This window comes from Balaenoptera borealis (genome assembly GCF_965194805.1).
Source record: "Balaenoptera borealis genome assembly, chromosome: 9".
Lineage (NCBI taxonomy): Eukaryota > Metazoa > Chordata > Mammalia > Artiodactyla > Balaenopteridae > Balaenoptera > Balaenoptera borealis.
Window position 1 is genome coordinate 108,289,091 of NC_138873.1, and position 14,737 is coordinate 108,303,827.

The 14,737-nt window shown below is 38.2% G+C and overlaps 1 protein-coding gene across 3 annotated transcripts in view; it reads left to right on the forward strand.

The window, feature by feature from the left end:
* The window catches only part of COL19A1 (collagen type XIX alpha 1 chain), a 374,472-nt gene that overhangs the window by 12,249 nt on the left and 347,486 nt on the right, over positions 1-14,737 (forward strand). For all 3 annotated transcript variants that reach the window (XM_082405049.1, XM_082405048.1, XM_082405047.1), the window contains exons 2-4: positions 2-128; positions 12,952-13,026; positions 13,877-13,976. In XM_082405049.1, coding sequence (XP_082261175.1) covers positions 38-128; positions 12,952-13,026; positions 13,877-13,976 — 266 coding nt within the window. In that variant the 5' untranslated portion in view covers positions 2-37. The remainder of the gene's footprint in view (position 1; positions 129-12,951; positions 13,027-13,876; positions 13,977-14,737) is intronic.

Sequence of the window (14,737 nt, forward strand, 5' to 3'; positions counted from 1 at the left end):
GGTCTGTGGCCACTGGATCCCATGGTTTTGAGGCGCCATGACACCCGCTGGCTCTTGGAAGCTTTGGTTCTGGGCAGCTATGCTCCTGCTTCCTGCTTCCACTTCCGTGGTGAGCAGGGACAAGCCAGGTATCCAGGCCACCTCTTGTCCAGTCTCCAAATGTTATTTATAGTCTTTAGTTTAAAGAATTATTAAAATAAATCTTATTAGGGTTGAAGAGGCCATAGATAAATCTACTAGCACAAAATAGATAATAATTTATTGTTTTCCCCATTGACCTTCACATTGCACATTGAGAATGTCTAAAATTACATTTTTATATGCATATTATATTAGTCTAAATAGCCTTTTCTTTCTCTCACTGATATTTACAAATATAAATATGTATGTACATCTCTGTGTGTGTCTATTTTTCCCTTTCCCCTTTAAATGAAGTTTTTCAAGTTATTCAAATTATAAGTACGGAAACCCATCCCCAGTTAGGATTAACCAAGGACATAGCTAATGTTAATTAGGGAAAAGTGAAAAATAGAATAAGAAATAGAAAAGGAAATGTAGTTTAATTATATATCAATTTTGTAGTATCTCAGATGAGGCGAAAAAAAGATTAACAGTTGTGAGAGCACCTTTTGAACTAAATAGATAACATTTATTTGCAACTGTTCAGTTATCAACCTCATAAATATTTCCAAAGGACTTGAAGGCAATTTGAAACATTCACTTCCACCTCTGATTTTTAAAAATGATCCGGTGGCTAATTTGGAAGGCTTTTCTTGAACATTGAGTATGCGTAAGTTACTGACCTTGATGTACTTCATATTACAAAGTTGAACTAGACACATTGAAAAGCCATTTGCTGAGCAAAGAGAAACTTCAACTCACCTTCTATGCAAAGGATCACATACGATATATTCTGACCATGGTCACATATGATGATGTGTCCTGAGACTATGAGTCTTATTGTGCTTATTCTTTTGAATGTTTCTTTCAGAATTTTTGCTAAACAGGTATAAACATACCCTAGTAGAGACTTTTGAGTTTGAAGCACTCATAAAATAAAAACAATCTCTTATAAAGATATAACACATCTGAGTCTCTCAGAGTGTTTTGTAAGTCTTTATGATTTTTTACTAATTTGGCAGGAGGTACATTTCATAAAATAATCTACATGAAAGTTTGAATATTCTAACACTGTACAAATGACATCCTGTGGCTATCATACTTTTTTGGGGGAAACTCTTTTTTCAGAAAAATCGGGCGTGACTCATGGCAAAAAGAAGTCCATAGGGTAGGGAGTTTATTCTGATAATGTTGCTACTCTTCTGAATTAAAAAAATATACATTTATTTATTTTGGCGATGCCAGTTCTTAGTTGCAGCATGCGGGCTCTTAGTTGTGGCATGCAGACTTCTTAGTAGCAGCATGCATGAGGGATCTAGTTCCCTGACCAGGGATCGAGCCCCAGGCCCCCTGTATTGGGAGCTCAGAGTCTTACCCACTGGACCACCAGGGAAGTCCCTCTTCTGAATCTTTTTTACATCTCTTCCTTTTAAGAGACATAGCAGGAAATGCAATTTGCTACTTAATCAGAGGGAATAGGACTTTTTTGGTTCGAAAGGAGAATGAATCAGTTTCTAGGCACATGCTAGTGTGTAATAAATAAATGTTCCTGATGATAATGATTTGAAGGATCTACATAAATGGTTTTCCAATTTTAGTGTGAGCATGAATCATCTGGGGTACTGATTCCAGAGTCCCACTCCCAGAGATTCCTATGATGAGGGACAGCCTCGGGTGGGATTCAGTAATTTACATCTTTAACCAGCTCCCCAGGTGAATCTAATGCCGTATGTTTGTGGAAAACAGAGGAACACTCACCTTTGGGATGATTAACTATTTCTTGTTTTTTTTTTTTTTAATGATACAAATGAGCTTATTTATTTATTTATTTATTTATTTTTATTTTTGGCTGTGTTGGGTCTTCGTTTCTGTGCGAGGGCTTTCTCTAGTTGCGGCAAGTGGGGGCCACTCTCTTCATCGCGGTGTGCGGGTCTCTCACCATCGCGGCCTCTCTTGTTGAGGGGCACAGGCTCCAGATGCGCAGGCTCAGTAGTTGTGGCTCACGGGCCTAGTTGCTCCACGGCATGTGGGATCTTCCCAGACCAGGGCTCGAACCCGTGTCCCCTGCATTGGCAGGCAGATTCTCAACCACTGCGCCACCAGGGAAGCCCTATTTCTTTTTATTATTATTATTTTTTTCTTAGCTGGTTGTATTTCACCTTACACTACCAGGTTGCATTTATTTATTTATTTAGACTTTATAACTCTTTTGGGAGGGGTAAGAGCACTTAGCATGAGCTCCTCTCTGGTAACAAATTTCTAGGTATACAGTACTGTTCGCTATAGATCTTGTGAACAGTACTGATCACCTTGCGTAACTGAAACTTCTCCATCTTGGGATTCCCCTGAATGTTTTGCTCTTGTAGCTTGGCTATCTCAATTCTTTAATCAGGTTATATTGTTATGTGGGAAGACTGAAATGCATATATTCTGGCCCAATTTACCCTACCAAATTAATCTTTCTGAAAGATTTTCCCAAGAGTGAGAATTCCAAATTAATTGGAACTCTAGTAAGATTCACGTAACCTGAAGTACTAAGGGAAATTCCTAAAGAAAAACAATGAAGAGTTGTTTTTTATCGGGGCATTTGGTAGGAGATGCTTGTGAAACAGCCCACACTAAACGTGCCATGGAAATTGCTTAACTGCAAGTATCGTTTGCGTTCATTGAAAATGTCAGCACAGCGCTGTCATGAGGATTATTGAAGAGTATAACATTTCGGGCCTGGCCTGACAGGGACTCTTCTCATGTCTTGTGTGTCTGATTCACAGCACAAAGTTCCCTTTTTAGTTTCCTCATGTGCAGACCTGCGCCTGTGGTCACTAACCATTTACCGGAGGGAAGTGATTACAGCCTAAAAATAAAATATAACAAATCTGAGGGAGAGGCTAGGGTTTCAGCTCTGGAGTCTGTGAAGTGGTCAACAATCTGCTGTTAAACTTAAATACACGAAGGATAAATCGAGTCTTTTAATTGCTTTACTTAACCCAATGGTTGTGCCTAACGATTGCTTGCAATATTGGCCCAGTTGGGATGGAATTCAAGAGTAGTATGGAGGGATTCGATAACACCTTTAATATTAAAATCTTGAAGCTATTCAGAATTAGCTATTCCATATTCTTTCGTCAGTTTTACTATTATGTTGAGATTATGACATAAGGCATGTTTGCATATTTTCACACTGCAGATAAACAATTTGAATGTGGCCGTTTCAGTTTAGTTGTCAAAAGAGGGTGGGGAAGAGAGTTGTATTAATAAATATACATCACAGAGATCATCTCAAAACTTGCTTTAATTACTTTCTTAAAACTTTTCTCTATGATAGAAGCTTATGTCTCATAATGGTTCCTCTTTCTCCTGCATTTCCCTTAACCTGTTCTAAGGCAAAAGTACTGAGTTACCATCAAAAATAATAAAAACAGAAAATAAGGTAAGAAAGAGCAGCAAAAAAAGCCAGACTCAATAAAGAGATAATAGAATGCCATCCCTTTCACTTACGGTAAAACTTCAGGTTAAGTGTCTTGATGGAATTGATTATAAACTTAGGCCCCAAACTATACACATACACCCTTTTAAACTAGTTTTCTATTGATTATAAGGAAAAACGATTCTTCTGAAATTTGGCTTTTACTAATTGACACACGCTGCACTCTTAAACTCAGAGTAGAAGTATGCTATTATATAGAGAATTTTATTTTGTGTTTTGAAGAATTCCTCATGTTCAGTATGGTACCGGGTAAGAGTCCTACTGCTGACAAATGTACTTTGTAACTCCTACATTTTTAAAGTGCAGGAAAGCTTCACAATTATTAAATAAAGATTATAGCTCCTAACCTGGTATACTCCTCTGGGGGAACGGTTTTGGATAAAAAATTAGCAGTGAAGGTTCTGTGACCCCTCGTTACCTCTTTGTTAAAATAGCTGTGTTCCCATTTTTTTCTCGTTTGGTCACTTTTCCATATTTTTTTGTTATATTCTGGTCCAATGTGCTAACCTCTTATTGTTAACCATTGTTTTTCTCCCAACCTAGGATACTCTGTAATCCTTCATCAGACGTATTAGCAAAGTATGAAGTGTACAGGGGTCCCTAGGGCAACTAGTAACAATTAAATGAAAGGCCTCTGTCAATGGGAAGTCTTTCAGCCTTTAAAAAAAAAAAAGCAAAACACCTAAAGGCTGTTATTTGGATCCATTTATGAAAAGAAAACAAACAAGTTCTATGTCTGTGGTAAATTACTGCTCTTCAACTTCCCAAAACCTGATCTTGAGACAAATGTTGTGTCATGAGTTTTGTCACTAAAGGTAAAGAGAACAATTTTCCTAATGCATGTTAGAAAACAAGATAGATACCTGTCAGAGTGGCCATCATCAAAAAGACCACAAATAACAAATGCTGGAGAGGATGTGGAGAAAAGGGAACCTCGTGCACTGTTGATGGGAATGTAAATTGGTGCAGTCACTGTGGAGAACAGTATAAGGTTCCTCAAAAAACTAAAAATAGAACTACTACATGACCCAGCAATCTCACTCCTGGATATATATCCCGAAAGAAACAAAAACACTAATCTGAAAAGATACATGCACCCCAGTGTTCACAGCAGCACTATTTACAATAGCCAAGACATGGAAGCAACCTGATGTCCATCAACAGATGAATGGACAAAGAAGATGTGTATATATACAATGGAAAATTACTCAGCCATAAAAAAGAATGAAATTTTGCCATTTGCAGCAACATGGACAGACTTGGAGGGTGTTATGCCGTGTGAAATAAGTCAGAGAAAGAAAAATACTGTAGGTTATCGCTTATATGTGGAACTAAAAAATAAAATGAACTAGTGAATATAACAAAAAAGAAACAGACTCACAGATGTAGAGAACAAACTAGTGGTTACCAGTGGGGAGAGGGAAGGGGAGGGGCAGGATAGGGGTAGGGGATTAAGAGATACAAATTATTATGTATAAAATAGATAAACTACAAGGATATACTGTACAATACAGGGAATACAGCCAATATTTTATAATAACTATAAATGGAGTATAACCTTTAAAATTTTTGAATCACTATGTTGTACACCTGAAACATATAATATTGTACATCAAATATACCTCGATAAAAAAAAGAGTGATAAACAGAAAGCCTGTGAAACTGGGCAGATTTAACTGTGATTTTACAGGTAATAATAATTCCATAATATGTTATGTGGACTCCAGAGGATATGAAGAAATAGAAAAAATAAAGCAGGTGAAATGGACAAGAGAGAGAAATATTGCAATTTCTCAGGAGATAGCTGTTGCCCTTCTTCCCTTCAGGCCTTACCTCCTGTGTAACGCCATCCATCCCTGTGGCTTTAAGTATGGTTTGTATGTCAATCACTCCCAAATTTACCTCACAGCCTGCCCCTCTTTTGCGTTCCATACCGGTATTTCCTAATGGCATCTTGACCTTGACATTTCTGTCTCTTTTCCACCGCAGCTGAATTCACTCCTCCTCAAATCTCCTTTTCTTCCTCTTACTGATTCATTTCAGTAAACTCACCTGTTACCCAGCTGAGCAAGGCAGCTCCCCCCTCCTCCCTACGTTCAGTCTGTTATCACGTCCTGTTGATTCTTTTTTTTTTTACAAGAAATTTTTTAAAAATTTATTTTATTTATTTATTTTTGGCTGCACTGGGTCTTCGTTGCTGCGCACGGGCTTTCTCTAGTTGTGGCGCGTGGGGGCTACTCTTCGTTGCGGTGCACGGGCCTCTCATTGCGGTGGCCCCTCTTGTTGCGGAGCACAGGCTCTAGGTGCACGGGCTCAGTAGTTGTGGCACGTGGGCTTCAGTAGTTGTGGCTCACGGGCTCTAGCGCGCAGGCTCAGTAGTTGTGGCGCATGGGCTTAACTGCTCCACAGCATGTGGGATCTTCCTGGACCAGGGCTCAAACCCATGTCCCCTGCATTGGCAGGTGGATTCTTAACCACTGCACCACCAGCAAAGTCCCCGTCCTGTTCATTCTGGTGTCTCAGTTCCTTCCCCTTTGTCCATCTTCAGTGTCACCTCTTTAAGTTACCACCCTATCTGGCCTCCGAGACTATGAGCATGTGGGTGAGGCTGCCAGATGAAATACCGGCCATCCAGTTAAGTCTGAAGTGGGACAAATAATGAAAACATTTTAGTATAGGTATGCTCCATATATTGCATCAGAAATACATATACTAAAAATATTTTTGTTCTTTATCTGACATTCAGATTTCATTGGGCACCTGTGTTTTTATTTGCTGTATCTGGCAATCCTACATGGTATGAAGGGAGGAGAGGCTGTTTCATTATTTAGAGGGTGGTCAGGGAAGGCTGACCTCATGGGGGGGCAGTTAAGCAGAGACAGGAAGGTAGTGAGAGAGTGAAGCACGTGATCACCTGGAAAGCAGCACGCGCCAAGGCCCCGAGGCAGGGGCGTGCTCAGCATGTAGGAGGAACAATGAGAAAGAGCGGGAGACTGGAGTCCAGCGAGTGAGGAGGAGGAGGAGAGGGGGCACGAGCTCCTCAGAAATGCAACTGTGCTTTATGTGTTGTCCACATCTGATTTCTGAGCCTGCAAGCTCAAAGGCTAGACCTTGGACTCCGGTAAACTTCACCAGGGCAGTAGACGCTGCCCTTTGAGACCTCTTGGGAGATGCTAAAACCTTGCCCTCTAGGACTACCTACGGGAAGCCTTCTGAATTTATGTCTTTCAGTCACATATCTTCCCTAAAGACCTCTCAACAAGCCTTAATTCACAGGTAGTTTAATACTGTAATACTGAGTTATTCATGATACATTTAAGTACAAATGTGTGGAAACATGTGCACTTAGCAAAGTTAAAATATAAATTATATATCCACTAGGCAAATGATATATTTCCTTTCTTTGCAGTCAGTAAAGTGGTATATTAATAGCTTAAGTAATGTTAAGAACCCTCTACAAATTGTAAAGGTGTAATAGAACATGTATACATTTATTTTTCAGGATGCCTCTCATTTTGACTTTTCCCCTTTGTGGTGCGCAAGGAATGACTTCACTCCTGGTTTTTCCTAAGGCCAGAGGCCTCTGGGGCCACAGAGAGTGACTGGTCCGTTTTCTGTATGAGCATCGGCAAAATACACACATCTTTTAGGTATTCACTCAGCAGGGAAAAAAATGGAAAATTAAAAGAATGGATTTAACTGTTCTGGGCTTTTTAGCTATTTGAGAGGAGAAAGAAGGAATTGAACATGCCTTCCGTGATTAAACTGAAGACTTTTATATATGAGTGGGTATAGAAAGACCAGAACAATGATGGGAAAAATATGTTTTAAAAGACACGTGATCTAATCTCCAGACTAGAATGCTTAACAATATAATAGGAGGCCCAGTCAGCAGGTGAAAACAAGCACAAGGATTTAGAGATTAAGGGAACAAGTGATTTTTTTTAAGCACGTGTTTCAAACTGAGAGTGTGGACAAAGTATATTTCCACTAAAGAATGAGGAGAGTATCATAGGTACTCTATTATTTTGCTTAGAACATGTTTTTGAGAAGGATGTTCAATATAGAGAAAAAAGCTGGACTATGGGAAACGAGTCTTATTTCAGCTTTGCCATTGAGTTACTATGTGATCTGGGGGAAAATCACATAAGTTCTCTTGAATGATTTGTTCTTAGGCCCTCAGGTTTCTAATTTTTAGAGGGAGAGAAGGGTAAAATGTATGTAATTACATACATTTGTAAAATGTATGCGCCACCAGGGAAGCCCTGTGGTGAAGTTTTAATAATTACTTTTGAAAGGTTCCCAAGAGCCTTTGAAATGACACTGCTGCCGGGATTCTCCTGTCTACCTGACAGGATGCTTGGATATTTGGGTCTTATCAGTAGTTCTTGAAGATAACACGCACATTTACACAAAAAGTATGCTTTACTTTATATTAAAATGCAAGAGTCAATGCTTAAAGAAATGAACATATCCAACTTTTAATAGCCACTTCTACTGTGTTGCCATTTTTATGCAATGGACCATGAGACTCATGCATTCAGCTTATTGTGCCTTGAGTCTTCCCCCAAAGAATTAACATTTAGTTGGTTTTTTAAACTTTAAATTGAAGTTGAATAAAATTGAGTTAAGGGGGCTTCCCTGGTGGCGCATTGGTTGAGAATCTGCCTGCCAATGCAGGGGACGCGGGTTCGAGCCCTGGTCTGGGAAGATCTCACATGCCGCGGAGCAACTAGGCCCGTGAGCCACAACTACTGAGCCTGCGCGTCTGGAGCCTGTGCTCCGCAACAAGAGAGGCCGCGATAGTGAGACCCGTGCACCGCGATGAAGAGTGGCCCCCGCTTGCCGCAACTAGAGAAAGCCCTCGCACAGAAACGAAGACCCAACACAGCCAAAAATAAATAAATAAAAAAATTTAAAAAAAAATTGAGTTAAAATTGAATATATATATATTCTTTTTCAGATTCTTTTCCATTATAGGTTATTACAAGATATTGAGTATAACTCCCTGTGCTATATAGTAGGTCCTTGTTGTTTACCTATTATATATATAGTAGTGTGTATATGTTAATCCCAAACTTCTAATTTATCCCTCCCCCCGTTTCCCCGTTGGTAGCCATAAGTTCGTTCTCTATGTCTGTGAGTCTATTTCTGTTTTGTAAATAAGTTCATTTGTATCATTTTTTAGATTCCACATATAAAGTGATATCATGATATTTGTCTTTGTCTGACTTACTTCACTTAAATTAACATTTAGTTTTCATTTGTTTTGTTCAGCTTTTCATAACAGAGCACATATTCTAGAGATATAAAGCTATATTTGATTTTCATAAACTAAATACTTTAGTGAAGAAATACTTTCATAAATATTGCTGGAAATGTTCAATTTTCTTCACTTCAAAGTGACAGGTTTATTACTTTGACATCATCATATATTCATTAGATCCTCAGAAGAATTTAAATAAGATATATACTGTTTCCAACTTGGCAATAAGCTAACATAGCTTCCACTCATTACCGAAGTGTCACAGTAGGAAGTTCCTTCCGCAGTCTGGATATTTGCTTTGCCAATCATCTACTGGGGTTTCCCTACATATGTTGTGAAGAATTTAAAGGTAACCTCATTTTCTACAGTCATATAGTCATTCAAAGTCATTGTAAAAATTTGATCAGAATTTTGGTGTTTTGTTTTGCAAAAATTATTTTTAGCTTAAAGTGTTTTCTCACAGACATGCTGTTTTGTATGACACACACCGAGGTCCACAAATCTTAGGTGCACAGTGTAATGCATTTTTGCATATGTATCTACACATCTGTGAAACTGCCACTCAGATCCAAATATAGAACTTTCCATAACCCCAGAAGGCTTTCCTGTAACTACTCCCAGTTGACACCCCACCAAGCTAATCAGTACTCTGACATAGATCAGTCATGCAATCTCTTGAACTTCATATAAATGGAATTCTGCAGCTTGTGTTCTTTGGGGAATGGTATTTTTTTCCACTTAACGTTGTGTCTCTGAGATTCATCCAGGTCGTTGCATGTAGCAGTAGTTCATTCTTTTTTCTATGCTTTTTCATTGTATTTACCACAATTTGTTCATTTATCCTCTCGTCAATGGACATTTGGGTTGTTTCCAGTTTTAGATTATTATGAGTTATGCTGCAAGGAATATTCTCTTCTAAAAGAGCCATTTACACCATTTTTGTACTCATTTCTCTTGGGTCACTGAATTTCCAGGTCATAGAGTTCATGAATATTTAGCTTTAGGAGATGCTGCCAAACAATTTTCTAAAATGGTTGTACTGATTTTCACTCCCACGAGCAACGTAGAGGAGTCTTCCTCTTGCTCCACATCCTCATCAGTATTTGAGGCTGTCAGTTCTTTTATTTTTGGCCATTTAGCGGTATACCATTGTGGTTTTACTTTGCATTTCCCTGATCACTGATGATGTTAAGCGCTATTTCATATGCGGGTTGGCATTTTGGATATTCTCTTTTGTGAAGTGCTTAGTTTTTAGGCACATTTTCAAAATAGGGTTTTCAATCTTTTCCTCATTGATTGGTGAGAATTCTTTGTATGCTCTGGATATGATGCTTTATTGGATATACGTATTGTAATGGTCTGTGGCTAGCCTTTTCACTCTTCTAATGTTGTCTTGTGATTATTAAGATTTTAATGAAGTCCAGTTTATCAACCTTTCATGTTTTCTGTGTCCCTATCAAGAAATATTTGCTCCCCTCAGTTCAAGAAGATTTTATGTTTTTCTGTAGTTTGTTATTGTTTTACCATTCATGTTCAGGTCTAAGATCATCTCTGATTAATTTCTGTGCGTGGTTTGAGGTAAGGGCTATAGTCCAGTGTTTTTCTTTTTTTTAAAGTATTTGTTTATTTATTTATTTATTTTTGGCTGTGTTGGGTCTTTGTTTCTGTGCGAGGGCTTTCTCTAGTTGGGGCAAGTGGGGACCACTCCTCATCGCGGTGCGCGGGCCTCTCACTGTCGCGGTCTCTCTTGTTGCGGAGCACAGGCTCCAGACGTGCAGGCTCAGTAATTGTGGCTCACGGGCCTAGTTGCTCCGCGGCACCTGGGATCTTCCCAGACCAGGGCTCGAACCCGTGTCCCCTGCATTGGCAGGTGGACTCTCAACCACTGAGCCACCAGGGAAGCCCCCAGTGTTTTTCTACATGGACATTAAGTTGATCCAGAATCACTGACTGAAAAGACCATCCTTTTCCCATCGAATTGCAGTGGCCCTTTTGTGGTAAATAAGGAGACCACATGTGCACAGGTCTGTGTTGGGACTCTCTGTCCCATTAATCTATTTATATGTGCACCAAGATCACGTTATAAAAATCCCTGGTGTCCAACAGTACATGTTCTCAGGCTTGTTCTTCTTCAGTTTTGCCTTAGCTGTTCTAGTTTTTTTGGAGTTCACCTTAAATTTGAGAATCAGCTTGGCAGTTTTCGCAGACACAGACACACACTCACACACACACACACACACACACACACACACAACCTGTTGGGATTTTAATTGTTATTGCACTACGTCTAGATATAAAATTGAGAATTGACATCTTAACAATACCGAGTCTTCCAGTCTAAATACTTGGTTAACCCACTCAGTCATTTAGGACTTTAATTTCTCTCTGCAACATTCTCTAGTTTTCAGTGCAGAGATCTTGATGAGATGCTTGGTTTTTATAAAGATGATGATGAACTCAGATAAAAAATGGGTATGATTTCAATTTTCTCAAAAAATGTGTAGTGTTTACAAAAGACCCAATTTTATTATTATTTAGGACCTGCAATCATGTTAAGATCTCTGAGACAGGAATTTCCAAAGTAACTAAGTAATCTCTAAAATATTCAGTGCTATATATTTTAATTGTGTGGATTGCAGTTTTTAAATCTAAGTGGTAGCACTATTTATAATCCGATTTATTCTTCTGGTTAAATATATTAAGCTGATGCCCTGTCACCACCCTTGAAGTCTTTGATGCATTTGTTAAATGAAGGGCTGAGAGGCTGAGCATTTGACCCGGAGAACCGACAGTTTCCACTTTCCATAGAGCAGGAGATCAGTTTGGTTTTCAGCAGTTTATCTCCTCTCTGTCATAAAAACTTTGAGGTCATTATACCCAAACATGAATTTTAGACATTTTAGAAAATTAAGGTTGTGATTGCATGATGCCAAAATAGTTCATCAATTTAGCTTAAGAACTGTCCAGTTGTACACTTGGCATATTATAAAAACTAGCTGCAATTTTATCTGGATTGGCTATTAATTTCCTAGAATCTAGCCTGAATTAAATTTAAACAAACCCCAGATAATAAGAAATTAGTGTATGTATGTACATTACTATATTACTGTGTTGTGGTGCAGTGAATATGTAAATTCGCTGTAAGTGGAGGCAAACTTTATCTTTTATTTCTTTGAACATAGTTAATTGCCTTAGCATATAATTAATACTTTCTCAATGATTTTTATCTCATTTATTTTTCATTATAGGCCACTTTGGTATGGCAGAGGTCTTTGCTTTCGCTTTTTAGTTTTATTTTAATAACTTAGTTCAGGCTGCTCTAACAAGAATACCATAGGCTTGGAGGCTTAAACTACAGACGTTTATGTCTCACAGTTCTGGAGGCTTAGAAGTCCGAGATCAGGCTGCCAGCCTGACCAAGTTCTGAGGAGAACCCTCCTCCTGGTTTCCTCACAAGGCAGAGAGAGAGAAAGAGCTCCTGTTCCTCCACCCTTTTGTAAGGACATCCATCCCATCACCAGGGCTCCACCCCTATGGCCTCATCCAAACCTGATTCCCTCCCAAAAGCCCCATCTCCAGATACCACCACACTAGGGATTAAGACCTCGGCATATGAATTTAGGGGGGGATACATTTAGTCCAGTGCAGTCTCCTTCTACTCTAGAGTTTAATATCACTAATACCTAAACCTGAATCCAAGGTGTGTGAAAATAGTAGTAGGTCACTTCTTCTAACATTAGGATATACTTTGAATATGAAAATTTAACGATATTAAAGCTAGCAAATTTCCTAATGTCAAGTACAGAGCGACAATTAGAACATGAGAGCAAACAGTAGCTAACACTGACAAGCGTTCCCTGTGTACCAGGGACTTCACATACATAACCACGTGTATTCCTCACGAACACACTGTGAGGTGGGTAATACTCTTATCCTTATTTAAAAGAAATTTAAAAAAGCGGTTTAATTTCTTTCCATTTTATCTTACATTTCTGATTGTATCGTATGATTCAAATTTATTTGAGAAAAATGATAGACGATGTAGTGAAAATTCTCAATACCTTTTTTCTTTTAATAGGAAAACAATGTCCTATACTGAGGAAAGAGGGACACCAGTTTACACCAGACTACAGAGATAAAGTTGAAGTTGCAGGTAAGCATTACAGTTCTTCACAAAGAAACATTTTTGTGTAAAATTATCACCAAACACGTAGTGTATTGTAGGTGACTCCTTCACGTTGTAATTTAAGATAACACCAATACTAAAAAATTAAAAGCAAAGAAGTCAAATGATGTACAAAAATTTCTGAGCGCAGAATTCTACATCATTTAATCTAGGACCACCAACAACTCAACCTCTTGGAGAACAAAAGTTATTTAAAATTTTAGAAGTTGTATCCATTGTAGAAAATTTGAAAAAAAGAAAAGAAAATGTATGAGAAAGAAGATCTCACTACCCAAATACAGTCATGATTCCCTTTTTGCAACATTCTTATCTTTCTCTTTCTCTTTTTTCCTTTCATCCCCCGTTTTCTCTCCCACCCTTCCCCCACCCACATACGCACACGTAATCCTAATACATATACTGCATTTGAAATCCGAGCATTTCCCCACATCAACATATATTTTTCTAAAGCACGATTTCTTTTAAAAGGCTGCTTAGATTTCAATTGAATGGCTGTAGTATTTTTTACTTAACTAATTCTCTGTCTTTAGCTATCAGAGCTGCTACAATAAACTACTCTGATTACTTATTTAGAATAATTCCTAGGCCAAAGAAAATTAATACTTGAATCTTTTGACATATATTTCATCCTCCTATATCCTAAACAGAGGAAAAAGAAATCAAGAAATGTTGCTGATCCCACAAAGAGCAGATTTAACTTGAAATAAGTCAGTCTACAGATAAGGACTACAAAAAATCCTATTTAAAAGTCGGTATCTCTGTGAATTTACTAAATTTAATAAAACTGCTGGATTAAGTCATTTGTCACATTTCTCAGGTTTTGACCTAGGAGAGCGCTTTTCTCTGAGACGTGTGTTTTGTGAAGGTGATAAAACTTGCTTCAAATTGGGAAGTTCACTTCTTATTAGAGACACCATGTAAGTAAAATAATAATTTTTCTCTACATCTTTAAAAAATTTATTTATTTTTATTTAATTTATTTATTTTTGGCTGCGTTGGGTCTTCGTTGCTGCGTGCGGGCTTTCTCTAGTTGCGGCGAGAGAGGTCTACTCTTCATTGCGTTGCAAGGACTTCTCAATGCGGTTGCTTCTCTTGTTGCGGAGCACGGGCTCTAGGTGCGTGGGCTTCAGTAGTTGTGGCTCGTGGGCTCAGTAGTGGTGGCGCACGGTCTTAGTTGCTCCGTGGCATGTGAGATCTTCCTGGGCCAGGGATCAAACCCATGTCCCCTGCACTGGCAGGTGGATTCTTAACCACTGCGCCACCAGGGAAGCCCTTTCTCTACATTTTAATAATACAACATAAACTACTTTCTAAAGAGATTCCAAATAATTTGTTTAAAAAAAAAAATCTTGTTGACAGTAACACAATCACTTGAAAGCTGTGGTAAATGTGTTGTTTGATTCTTTGTGGTTTTTAGTAATCTTTACAAACTGATCTTGTTCTATAGCGTAAATTTACATGTATAGATAGAGGCATAATCTTTACAGAATAGTAAGTAAATTTGTTTTTGAAGAAATATTATTTATGTTTAAATAGACATAACCAAAATTAGATTTTAAAATGTGAATTTTAAACATAAGACACAATGTAGACTTAGAGACAAAAGAGTGATATTTATTATATTTATTTCCACATGCTTCATGCATATAGATAAGCTCCATGGTAAATTAAAATAAAA